Source organism: Carassius gibelio, chromosome A5 (genome assembly GCF_023724105.1).
Source record: "Carassius gibelio isolate Cgi1373 ecotype wild population from Czech Republic chromosome A5, carGib1.2-hapl.c, whole genome shotgun sequence".
Taxonomy (NCBI): domain Eukaryota; kingdom Metazoa; phylum Chordata; class Actinopteri; order Cypriniformes; family Cyprinidae; genus Carassius; species Carassius gibelio.
In genome coordinates this window covers 39,140,186-39,153,479 of record NC_068375.1, presented here as the reverse complement: position 1 = coordinate 39,153,479, position 13,294 = coordinate 39,140,186, and the positions used below count along the sequence as shown (strand labels likewise).

The window sequence follows — 13,294 nt, the reverse complement described above, 5'->3', positions numbered from 1 at the left end:
ATAGTTTAACATGTCAGTAATACTAAAACAACTGCATATGTTTATAAAACTGCGTGTGCGATTATTATATATATATTAGCATTATGATTTTTGCCACAGGTATAGCATATTAATATTCATGCTCTGTATGAGGTCATGTGATAAGGTCATGTGATGATTTAAAAAAATAGTATGCAACAACAAACATTTACAAAAATCAGATACATTCTGTTGTTTGTTGCTAGCGTTTGATGTTGCACTGTCACTTTTATTATTATATAGTGTGTAGTGTGTAGTGTTCCATTTCAAACATAATTCATATTTTATATTACATTTTTCATATCCAATAGTCAGTTTATGATCCCATGCATAATTCATGATGAAATCTGAAGCCCAGCTGAAACGGCTGTTGTAATGAGGATGAGGAGGGTCACAGATGACATATTGACTGTCACTATTGGTTTATTGATCCTGATGATTGATCTGAAGCTCACAGGACACAGTATTGATTTGAAGCACAGCCGGAGGAATATTAAGAAAGACCCAGAAGCCAAACCTTCATATAACTAAACCTCAACAGCATAAAATTATATTCACGGGAAATAAAATAAAATGTGTGTGTGTGTGTGTGTGTGTGTGTGTGTGTGTGTGTGTGTGTGTGTGTGTGTGTGTGGGCACTTGGATGGTATTACGCGGTGTCTAGGGAACGAAAGGGACATAATGAAGATAGAGTTCGGGGTGTAATAGATGAGTATGGGACACTCACTTTCTTTTTTCACTTTTCTGTCTTTTCTTATTTGTTGTATTTTTATGTATTTGCTGGTACAATTTTTTATGTATTTGTTGTTCAATCATCAATAAAAAGCTAATAAACTAATAAAACTTTTTTTTATTGCAATCTTTAGAACAATGAAGGGCAAAAACAGAACTTTCATAAAGAATAAATATAATAATAAACAAGGACAATTAAAAATATATATAAAATAGGAAAAGCAGTAAGAAAATCACATGAAAGTAGCTAGAAAGACAAATAGTTACAAATGAATCAAACAACAGATATAAGGCTTTAAAATAATTTTTGTCACTTTGCCATTCTTTATTTATTTATTTATTTTTTAGCTGTAGCCTATACATATAGTGATTTATTCTATTTTCAAATCAGTTTTTATTTTTTATTTTTTTTTATATAATAAAAAATTTATAACATTTTAGAAACATTCTCAGTAATATTGCCAACGAAAATAAAGCACGGAGAACTGTTCTGGATGTTTCCTGAACTAATCCACATTTTTAAATGTATCGAGTGAGTCAATGATTCAGTGAGTCATTCATAAAGGCAGCCACTTGATTCGTTTTTCTGAATGAATCATCCATTTGAACGAATCGATTGAATCAATGACTCACTTATTAAGATTGATACTGTTTAGAATAAAGTTTTTTTTTATTTTTTTATATACATTTAATATTTCAGTAGACAGGCTATTATTTGTATTTTTATATACCAATTTATTTCTAAAGCTACTTTTTTGCAATGTCCATTGAGTTCCACCCACCCTCCTTTTAAAGCTTCCAGTCTAGTTATTCTAACTCAATAGCCTTGTCCTCATCTACACTTTCACCTGTGTTAACGACAGTCATTAAGTTCATTTTAATGGCAAAGACGGACTTCCGATCACTCTTCATAAGATTCATGAGTGCATGCAAAGTGCTTCATAAAAACTGAGGCGGCAGACTTGATCTGAATTGACCCCATCAGTAATAACCAATGGACAAAACTCTTAAATATTAACAGATAAATGTTTGTTTAGTCTCGCGCCCTTCTGCCCTGCTCACTGTTGAAATGCACAAGCATTTACTCCATTTCATATGCACACAGGATCAAAAAGTAAGCGTTTATCGCATCAGTTGTCAATAACATTCATTACATAGTAGTTTTCTGAATCTTTAATGTCATGTGTAGACGTCTGTTTTCTCTTTCAGGATAAAACGGAAAGATGAAAAAGGTTTTGGCCATCATAAGTTTAACTGCGTGTATCTGCTGCTGTGGTATAGTAAAACAACTTTCCTGTTTTTGTTTGTGGTCCGATATTTAAAGTGATTTGAATGACTCTCTCTCTGTTTTGAAGGAGTGCAGAGTGCTAGACCGTCAAATGATGAATTGAGTCAACGAATTGTCAACACTGGGACTGTAGTCTTTTTAAACATCGTGGAGAAATTCAGAAACACTACGGAGAAATTACTGAGAGATTATCAGTTCAAGAAATTAAGGTCAGACCAGCTATGGATTATCTGAATTGTTTGGTTTAGCCGTTGCCTGATCATAACTTTATTTCTGTGTTTTTGCAGGATTTCTGTCCAAGGATACATGAAAACCTTACGAGAATTTGCCAAGCAATTGAACACCACTGACAGTGCTAGAGAGAGCCAGGATTATTCTGTGATATCGGCAGAGTAAGTGTGTCCTCAATTATTATACTGCTACTGTATAATCAATTAATACACTGAAGATGCAAAAGGTGCAATCGAGTCAATTAGCAATTAGCATTAGCATTACTGACTGGTGTTTATTGACTGCAATAAACAAACAAAAACAAAAAAATTCCAGTAGTAATGTTGCAGTATTCTTCATTAATGATCTGTAAAGCAGGTTTATAGAGACGGCAATGTCATTATTCATCTTAATTCAGTTTTGTGTTGATTCAGTTTAGCGTGAATGTGAATGTTGAAGTGTCCTAGGTGCATGTGACTTTCTTCTTTCAGAATAATCCAATAGAGTTTTATTAAAAATCGTCCTTGCTCTTCAAAGCCTTTCAATGGGGGTAAGCGGGTGTTTGTTGAAAAGTGTTCAGAAGACGTGAAATAAAGTGCGTGCATCTGTAATAAAACGTCCCTCCAGGGGTAAAACAAAGGCCCCCTGTAGCAAATCATTTCATTTTTGTGAGATAAATATCCAGATTTCAAACATAATAAACACTTTTTTTCTCACTTCTGCTGACTGATGGGAACTGGAAGACGTAGAATATGTATTCCATAAAGTGTTTATTATGTTTGAAATCTTGATGTTGTAAAGTCAGTGTCATAATCCATCTTAATCCATCTTTTGCATTATTGACACACTGTTTTGTTTTCCTAATGAATGTTGTTCAGTTGCTTTGACGTAAAGCACTATATAAATAAAGGTGACTTGGCTTAACCAAGATGTTACACCTTCTGTTCTTTGATTCACAGGAGATTTGTTACATTTCTGACTGGTGTTACATTTGGGGCAACAATCCGGGAGGTCTTTGACGGGTTTTTCTTTCCGTAAGAGCGTCACTGTCTTTCCACCTTCTCAAGACATTAAAGGATCTCGTTTACTTCTGACTAATGACTAATGCATGACCCGTGAATGTGTTTTTCTTTGACAGATATAAAAAGATTTACAGTGAGACCTTAAAGAACGAGACCGTGGTGGACATCTGGAAGTAAGCATGTGTTCACTGAGATTAGACAACTCTGGTGTTGCTTTGAAAAAGATGTGTTTGTGCATTGAACATCATGGCCTTACAAATACGCCATGCATGCACCCACCTCTCAGATTTTGGTCTTAACTTGATTAATTCATGTGACTTGTTTATTAGTGAAGTGGAGTCGAACTATCTTCCAGGAGCTCCTCCAATCTACAGTAAACCCATGCAGTTCTTCAGTCACCTTCTGGCCAAGGCGTACGCCATCGCTATACCTTCATTAGGATTGGTTTAATGCAGTTTGTTATGACTATACTTTTTATAATGTAACTTTACTTAATCTTCTTTTACTTTCTGGTATCTTACAGAGTGGTGAAATCCCAGCTGGTGAACATGCTTGAAGCTGGGGTAGATACGGTTATAGAGATTGGAAAAATAAATTTTAATCAACTTCATGATGAGTAAGAGCAGTTTTAAAGCCATGCTGCAATTATACTGAATTACTCTCCTCCAAATTAAAGTATTGAACTAAAAAGCACATGACAAAAAAAAGATTGCATTTCTTAAACGAACAGTTTACCCAAATATTAAAATTCTGTCATTAATTACAAACCCTTATTTCGTTCCACACCCGAAAGAACTTTGTTCATCTTCAGAACACAAATTAATATATTTGTATTCCAAAGATGCATGGAGGTCTTACGGGTTTGGAACGACATGAGGGTTTGTAATTAATGACAGAATTTTAATCTTGGGATGAACTTACCCTTTAAAGTATAATTTTAAACAATCATTATCTCGTTCAAAGCATGCAGATGGTTATGGATCAGATCAGACGGAAAGCCTTTGAAATTTCCATTTTGGAAAGACAAAAAGAGAAGAATGATTTCCTTATATCATTAAGGTAAAACCTTTGTCAACTTCAATATTGTAATCTGTTTAGAAGACATCTCTAAATAACCTTTTTTTCTGTTTCCTAGAACTGCATCTGGAGTAATAGTTTTTTACTGGGATACGGTTTTGGAACACACTGAAAGAGCATCGTTCCATGCAAAATACTTGGATTCCAGGAAGTAAGACGTGATACAGTGCAACACAAATACAGTATGAGATATTACGAAGTAAAATGAGCTTTAAAGAAAATGCTTGAATTTTGTGTGTTACAGGCGATGGGCAGAGCTAACCAGGTTGAGAAACCCAAGTGAGGCACATCTGTTTTTAGACCCTGTTGCAAGGGGTATTTTAAAGTAAGGTCTCTCTCTCTCTCTCTCTCTCTTTCTATTTTTTCCAGACTACTAAAACGTTTTTTTTACACTTTTTATTTCCTCTCAACTTTCTGTTAACATGCTTGGATACAGCACTCTGTGAACAGCCAGCTTCTTTGGCAATGAATGTTTGTGGCTTACCCTAAAGAACCAAAAACTTAAACTACTTCAGTCTGTGTGCCTTGAATTTATTTGAGTTGAATTACTGAAATACATTTATTTGGATTTATTTATTTAGATGCTAGAAATAAAAAGTAACATTTGAAGTAAAATTTGTCCCCCTGTAGTGAAAATCAAGTTTTTTTTATCTCGTTTGTTTGTCTGTGTGATATTTTAATAGGCTTTTAGACAAACCATGTGCCGATCCATTAATCAACACCATTGCTGAGTATTTACTCCTTAAAACAGTAGTTTCACTTTTTTTTTTTCAGTAGAATCACTTTTCACCAAAATACAGTAGTAGCCCGTGTTAGAGTTGTATTGTTCAGTGTTTTGTTTCAAGAAGTAGAGCATTGCCTTGTCATTTTCCATTTTTCTTTTCCAGAGTGACTGAATTTTATTTTGGTGAATTCTATGCATCTCAGGAATATTATCGGCTTGGAAATGCAACTCTTGGTTTGGACAGATTCAATCAGTCCATCTGGTAAATCACATTTTTAAGTGAAAGTGAAACATTGCATTATTTATAGTCACTGAATATGTAACCACATGTCTGATGCTTTAGATTTTATTTGCATGTCTCAAAAAATGTTCATTCGTTGTTTTCAGATGAATGAAAAAAAAACGGAGATATTTTTCATAAACAGCTAGCAGAAGTTAATAGCTAAAGCAATATTAATTGACTGATTAAAGGTAAATATACATACATACACTGTATGTTTCTCAGGGCTGTGGTCAAAAGCGCTGTTATTTACTCTCTTCCTGTATATGAAAAACTGACGAAGCTTGGCTTTGGGATTTCTGAGATCAACGGGTTTCTTCTCAGATTTAACAAAATAGCCCTTATTCTTGAAGGGAATGATAAACCCAGGTAAGAATCATAAAACATGTCTGAGATGTTTATATTTGTTTACTATGTAAATATGAAACTATTAAGACTTTGTGTTTTTTGCTTTTCTGTCACAGACGTTGGGACACTCACAGCACTATTGAGAGCTTTCCTGTTTTTATTTTGTTTTCACTTGCTTTTATCGCTGATAAGGAGATCACGAATAGCAAGGAAATCCAACTATTACTGCCTTTGCGGTAAAACCATTAAGTATAAAACCTTAATGACAATCAGTTTGAACCAGTTCGGTAACAATAAGTTGTATTTATTTTGATAAATTAATCTAGAAGGCGAATATTATGCATTTATACTCTTCATAACTATTGTTTGTTTGCTACAGAGTAATCAGGAGAGTATTTCTAGAGTTCTGGAACCCTATTCTCACAGCAAGAAATGAGACTGAAAGCCAGCTAATAGAGAGGTAAGAAATGCCCTTTTATCCTCTTTAGTTTTTATATATATATCCAGTTCCTGTCTGGAAATCTTGTAAACTGTCTGTTAAACGGATAACAATCAAATAATAATTCAGAAATTGTTTATTTTACAGCAAATGGATTCATTTGAGTAACATCACTAATAACGAGTTATTGAAAAGTAACGCATTTACTCGAAAGCAGCTTGAAGACGCGCCAAAGTAAGAGGAAAGATCTGTGTATTTGTAAATAGAAATATGTAAAGACATGTATGTTCCTCAAATTCCCATCCCTGTTTTATATATGTGACTCATCTCTCTTTTCGGCTTTTGAATCCTAAAGGAACTTTGTTGAAGCCATTCGCCGGATCCTGGAGAAACTGAAGCAGTATACCGATCTCGTAGATGGCTTCGATGAAAGGATCCATCCATCATTTTTGTATGATTATTATTTTGATTTCATGCATTTGAACAGAAGCCGTATTGATCGTCACTTCGTGTAATTAGAAGATAAATATGAGTTGATATTGCAAGTTTTTATTATGAATTACAGTTGACAAGATTATTTATTTCCTCAGAGCCTTCAAGAAGTTGATCCATGACATGGATAAATCTTTTCATGTTATCTGGGACTTGCTGTTGGAGTAAACGCTCTATATTTGAAGACAATAAACAGGATTAACATGCTGTTATTGTGTTCCTGTCTCTGAAAGAATACTAGGTTCATTGCATTATTAATTATGTGCCACTGTAATGCTTTGTTTTCACCAAATCATGATTCAATGCATTTTTTTCATTCTTGTCCTCCAGCATCTTAACACATTAAATTAAAAAACAGCTTAAAATCTTGATATCAATAACATCTAGATTTATTTTCAGGTGTTAACACTTAAGTGCGAATTAAATAAATATTTGTTTGTGCAATGTGTGAGAGCATGACATTTAATTAATGGAAGATGAAAACAACTAAAAGATTTAATTTCAGATGATGGGTTTAGTACAAACAGGGATAAAAAGTACCTCATGCCACGGTTAAATATACTGTACATAATTATTTTGAAAAAACAGATTATTGTTCAAATACTGTACATTATTGTAGGTCCTCTATGCCCCGCCTCTCTCTCAAACCTGTTGTTTTCTACAAAGCCCCTCCTCCTGACAAGAGCAGTCTGCTCTGATTGGTCAACTGATCCAGTGCACTGTGATTGGCCGATCACCGCAAGCACTCGAAGGAAATGTAACGCCCCTTTCCATTATCATGAGCTTCATCTTTCAAAATAAATGTAAAGATAGTTAATAATGTACTTTACGAAATAAATGACATGCCTTGCTTTTAAGATGATTCTTTCATGAAGCTGCTGTTTCCTAAAAAAAAAAAAAACCTGTTGAGTAAAATGTCAAAACGACGGATTTCCATCAGTTCATAATAGGGCTGTCAACGAATATTCTAAATTTGAATATGTATTCGAATAGTTAAAAAAAAACTAATTTCGAAGGTGAACATTAATATTAGAATTTAAAAAAATGTGGGGAAAAAACGTCCGCGGTAGTAGAGGCGTGGTTGTGTGCAAAATCCCAGCCATGTTCGTCAGTAAGGGAGCAGGTCAGTCAGAATTACAATTATATTTACTAGGGATGGGACGGTTCACTGAAAAATCCGAACCGAATCGGTTCACCACACTCTTCTATAATGACAAAAAAGAATCCTTTTGGCACAAAGATTCTTTAGGCTATTATTCATTCATATATTACATTATTCTGCAACATTTTGTATTTGTAATTAAATTATTGTTTGTAGTAACTTAATATCACATTTTAATCATGCTGATTTTTGGAGAAAAACGTTGTGTGATATTGATTAACTTAATTGATTAATTAATTTTCTAACCCCCATATCTTAAATTTTGTGATCATTCACATGCATTCATAAATGTATTTGAATACACAGAATAATGCAGTGAAAGAACACAGTCAAAATGCACACACGCCACAAGCACTGGAATGACTTCATCATGTAACTTTACATTAGCCTAGATGTGTGCACTTTTTAGGCACGATTTGTTTAGTTTTTGAATATACTTAATACTGTTAAAAGGCACATCATTAAAACAAAAAATACAAGTTCACATATCACACCTAAACACGCTTGGAAAACGTAATCAGAACTAGCTACTAAATTAGTAAAAAATGCCTATCCATATGATTCGCGAACCCCAAACTGACTTTGGGGAACCCACTTTGAACTCCCAAACTGATTCAAATGATTCGCGATCCCGCTCCGAACTCCCAGACTGACTCAAATGATTCGCCATCCCGCTCCGAGCTCCCAAACTGACTCAAATGGTTTGCAATCCCGCTATGAACTCCCGAATTGACTCAAATGATTCGCGATCCCGCTTTGAACTCCCAGACTGACTCAAAAGATTCGCGAACCCGCTACGAACTCCCGAACTGATTCAAATGGTTTGCGATCCCCAAACTGACTCAGATGATTCGCGATTCCGCTTTGAACTCCCGAAATGATTCAAATGATTCACGATCCCGCTCCAAACTCTCAAACTGACTCAAATGATTCGCCATCCCGCTCCGAGCTCCCAAACTGACTCAAATGGTTTGCAATCCCGCTATGAACTCCCGAATTGACTCAAATGATTCGCGATCCCGCTTTGAACTCCCAGACTGACTCAAATGATTCGCGAACCCGCTACGAACTCCCGAACTGATTCAAATGGTTTGCGATCCCCAAACTGACTCAGATGATTCGCGATTCCGCTTTGAACTCCCGAAATGATTCAAATGATTCACGATCCCGCTCCAAACTCTCAAACTGACTCAAATGATTCGCGAACCCGCTACGAACTCCCGAACTGATTCAAATGATTTGCGATCCCCAAACTGACTCAGATGATTCGCGATTCCGCTTTGAACTCCCGAAATGATTCAAATGATTCACGATCCCGCTCCAAACTCTCAAACTGACTCAAATGATTTGCAAACCCGCTTTTAACTCCCAAACTGACTCAAATGAATCACGCTCTGATCTCCCGAACTGACTCAAATGATTCACAACAGAAGTTCCCATCCAAATCAAATGACACCGCCAGCGCTATATTGACTTAGTTCTCTAATTTCATAACATTTACTGATTTTAAGGTACGAAAAGTATGTCGTTAACAAATAAAATATAAATATTTCCATTCCGCACTGCTTTCCATGTCTAAACATCCACGGACATAACCAGGTGAGCAGATCACTCTCTTACTATTCTCCTACTGATCACATCAGATTGTGGTTAATCTTGCAGATCATGACTTATTTCTACTCTTCCTCTCCCTGCAGTTTGGTAATATAAAGATTCCTCCTTTGAACTCCCATCTCTTCTGTCGGTTGTATTGTTCTGGGTCTGAAATGGGAAAACATTTTCAATCTCCAAGGTGAACGTTATAAAAACACAATCTTAGCAAAAAGGGTTCATTGGGGTTCTATATAGAACCATAGGGTTCTTTACTCAACTCCAAAGAACCTTTTATGCTAAAATATAATGACAAAAAAGAACCCTTTTGGCACAAAGATTCTTTAGGCTATTATTCATTTATATATTACATTATTCTGCAACATTTTGTATTTGTAATTAAATTATTGTTTGTAGTAACATAATATCACATTTTATTCATGCTGATTTTTGGAGAAAAACTTCGTGTGATATTGATCAAATACATAAAATGATACAAATATATACATTTTCTATCCCCATATCTTGAATTTTGTGATCATTCTCATGCATTCATAAATGTATTTGAATACACCGAATAATGCAGTGAAAGAACGCACTCAAAATGCACACGTTCACTGGAATGACTTCATCATGTAACTTTACATTAGCCTAGATGCGTGCACTTTTTAGGCACCATTTGTTTAGTTTTTGAATATACTTGATACTGTTGAAAGGCACATCATTAAAAAAAAAAAAAATGAGTTCACATATCACACCTAAACACGCTTGGAAAACGTAATTAGAACTAGCTACTAAATTAGTTAAAATAAATCCATATACAGCTATGATCAGCTGTTACTTCATATTGGCTGTAGAATACATCTTTATAGAAACCTCTGTCACTATCCAATAAGAATATATATATATATATATATATATATATATATATATATATATATATATATATATATATATATATATACAAATCTGCACACTGTTATGCTCCCTTTATTCAAAAAGTTAAAAATAGCAACATTTCGGTCAAAGACCTTCATCAGGCAAACACACACACACAAGCAAAGGTAATAGTTCAATAAGTATTCAAACAGTTTCAATAGATGACACCTGTTAACAATCAAAAAAAATAAATGGAACAGCTATAGTATATCGCATTAAAACAACATCTCAAAATATTGTAAATAATATTTTATAGATTATTGAAAGTGCTTATTTGATATTGCAGAGAAACTCAATGTGCAGAGTGAGAGAGAGGGGGATTCAGGGAAAGATGATAGAGACAGTGAATGCCTTGATACTTCCCCTTACGAAAGGAAAATATATTTACCAATATATTTCTTAAAATATATTGTGATATATTGTAATATATTATTTTCCCTTTTTATTTCTAATATTTTATATATTTAAATATATTTAATAATATATTGATGACACATATAGTATATAATATATTGCAAAATATACAAATGATTACCGCTTTCAATACATTGCAATATATTGGAAAAAATAAATATATATAAGAATATATGCCTAATATATTACATGATATTTTCCAATATACTGCAATATATTTTTGTTTCATAAGGTTGATACTTCATTTGATTCACAGTCTAAGGATTTTGATTAATTTTTTAAGTATAACCCAATTCAAACAACTGAAAGAGCCAAAGATTTTAACAGTCTGGTGGACACATGAATTGGGTGGTGACCGCAGAAACAGAGGTGGCCTGGGGTGGAGTGCAGAGCCCAACTCGACCGCAGCAGAGAAAGTGAGGTAAAATTGTTGACCCGCGAGATAAAAGTTTTATGCAAGCTATTTAAGATACAGTTAGCATACCATTTGACCACTAGCAACATGAGGTCACATCTCAAAAATGTGCACAAAAATGTGCACAAAATCCAAATTTAAATATGCTAAAGTTAATATGGTTTTATATGCATTGAACAGGAGGCTGCAGTATTTGAGTTTTGGATGAGCTGCTCCTTTAAGAGCTGAAGAACGCAGCTGCGATTGTGTTTGTGTTTGTGGAAAGCTCCTGTGAATCTGATATTCCCGTCTGATCCCTACTGAGGGCTGATATCTGTATTTATAGAGACACAGACTGGATTCACTGCATTCTGTCAGTGTGACTGGGACGTGTGTGATATTGTGAGTCTGTGTAATACAACAGTATGATCTCAACAGCGTCTCACACGCTTCTGCTCAGATTCATACACACGGTGTTTATCAGTGTCTCAGACAGTGCTGCTTCCTCTCTGTCTTCATCTCCAGGCATTTACCATCATGGACCAGAACTGAGATGGATTCATTGACAAGAATGACCTGAGGGACACGTTTGCAGCTCTAGGTTAGTTTGACCAGCTTTCACCTTCATAAGACAAAAAAAATAAATCATAAAAAATAAAAAATAAACTTTAAAATGTACTTTAGGCCTAACGTTCATTAATAGATTCTTCACTGGGTCAAAACCTCATATTGAGATAAAAAAATTTTTTTTTTCAAAAATTACTTAATTTTATATTTTACCTTCTTTATTTTAATTAAATAATTATATATATATATATATATATATATATATATATATATATATATATATATATATATATATATATATTATATATTATATAATTATATAATTATTCATATAATTCAAATGAAATGGGTAAAATATAAAATAAAATAAAATAAAGTATAAGTATATAATAAAAGTGTTTTACCCATATATATATATATATATATATATATATATATATATATATATATATATATATATATATATATATATATATATATATATACATATATATATATATATATATATATATATATATATATATATACATATATATATATATATATATATATATATATATAAAATTAGTTATTATCTGGTTTTATTTCAGTTAGTACTTCAATTAAAAACTAAATGAAAATGAGATGACTCAAATAAAATAAGTAAAATTTATAATTTTCTTTAAAAAAATGTCAGAGTAATACTTATGTCGTGTTGGTGTTATTTTTGAGAATGAAATAAATTAAATAAATTAAATGAGAATTAAATATGTAGGTTTAATTAATTTAATTATATGTTTTATGCTTAATAATGGTAAATTTCAAATTAAATGTCTCAGAAATGTCATATATAGATAAATAAAATATAAATAAAATTTAAATTGAATATAAATTTAATTTAATTATAGAAAATTAGGACTTAAGGTATTAGGAGATTTTAGGAGGATATATATATATATATATATATATATATATATATATATATATATATATATATATATATATATAATTTTAGAATTTTTTTTTTAATATAGAATATAATATAATTTTTGTTTGCTGTTTATTTTTTAATCAAAAAGGGGTAAATGCAATAATATCATATGTAAATATCGAAATGTAACAATATCATTCCAATTTTTAATGCATTATGACGGTTGACATTTATGAAGGAAGTGAACTTGTGAATAGTGTCTCTCCAGTGTGACTGAGATGTTGACCACACAAGCCGACCGCTTCTCTGCTGAGGAGGTGAGGCTCTTCTCACATGTGATCTGATGCTCGATGGACACAATCTCAGCACCACTGACCGCTGTGTTGTTTCAGATGGTGCAGATGGTCACCGCATTCCCACCACACGCTACGGGAAACCTGGACTACCGCAATCTGGTCCACATCATCACACACGGAGAGGAGAAGGACCAGGAGTAGATCACACGCTCCTCAGCCAATCACAGCGCTCCCTGCGTGTCTGTACCCGCCCACTTATTTATAACTGACAGGCTTGCTGTTGCTGAAACGAGAATGTGATGATGTTATGTGGATTTTTGCACCTGCTACCCGTCAAAGTGTACTTTTAAAATACATTTATATGAAAAACTGATTTGAGTGCAAATTATTTT

General features: G+C 33.3%; 1 protein-coding gene and 1 long non-coding RNA gene across 5 annotated transcripts; both read left to right on the top strand.

Moving 5' to 3' along the window:
• Positions 1-1,775: 1,775 nt before the first annotated feature.
• LOC128014915 (uncharacterized) lies at positions 1,776-7,074 on the top strand. Of its 3 annotated transcripts, none has more exons than XM_052598627.1 (18): positions 1,776-1,864; positions 1,960-2,025; positions 2,106-2,247; positions 2,326-2,430; positions 3,208-3,282; positions 3,387-3,443; positions 3,600-3,683; positions 3,794-3,886; positions 4,234-4,329; positions 4,406-4,498; positions 4,592-4,672; positions 5,235-5,333; positions 5,577-5,720; positions 5,816-5,935; positions 6,079-6,159; positions 6,286-6,372; positions 6,494-6,589; positions 6,729-7,074. In XM_052598627.1, the coding sequence occupies exons 2-18, from the start codon at positions 1,974-1,976 to the stop codon at positions 6,796-6,798; spliced, it is 1,575 nt and encodes a 524-aa protein (XP_052454587.1). In that variant the 5' UTR covers positions 1,776-1,864; positions 1,960-1,973; the 3' UTR covers positions 6,799-7,074. The 3 variants fall into 3 exon arrangements, with proteins under 3 accessions (XP_052454587.1, XP_052454589.1, XP_052454588.1); XM_052598628.1 differs by having other exon boundaries at positions 1,804-1,864; positions 1,940-2,025; XM_052598629.1 differs by lacking the exon at positions 3,208-3,282.
• A 4,310-nt stretch (positions 7,075-11,384) lies between these two features.
• Positions 11,385-13,270, top strand: LOC128014918 (uncharacterized). Of its 2 annotated transcripts, XR_008183740.1 has the most exons (4): positions 11,385-11,531; positions 11,655-11,730; positions 12,864-12,923; positions 12,999-13,270. It is a non-coding gene; the product is annotated as an uncharacterized LOC128014918 (long non-coding RNA). The 2 variants fall into 2 exon arrangements; XR_008183739.1 differs by lacking the exon at positions 11,385-11,531 and having other exon boundaries at positions 11,567-11,730; positions 12,999-13,268.
• The last annotated feature ends 24 nt before the right edge of the window (positions 13,271-13,294 follow it).

Excerpts from the sequence above, each read along its gene's own strand:
- LOC128014915 (XM_052598627.1), top strand. The coding sequence starts at position 1,974 with ATGAAAAAGGTTTTGGCCATCATAAGTTTAACTGCGTGTATCTGCTGC. Across the intron at positions 2,248-2,325 it reads TATCAGTTCAAGAAATTAAG|GATTTCTGTCCAAGGATACA; the intron begins GTCAGACCAGCT and ends GTGTTTTTGCAG. Across the intron at positions 4,673-5,234 it reads GTTGCAAGGGGTATTTTAAA|AGTGACTGAATTTTATTTTG; the intron begins GTAAGGTCTCTC and ends TTTCTTTTCCAG.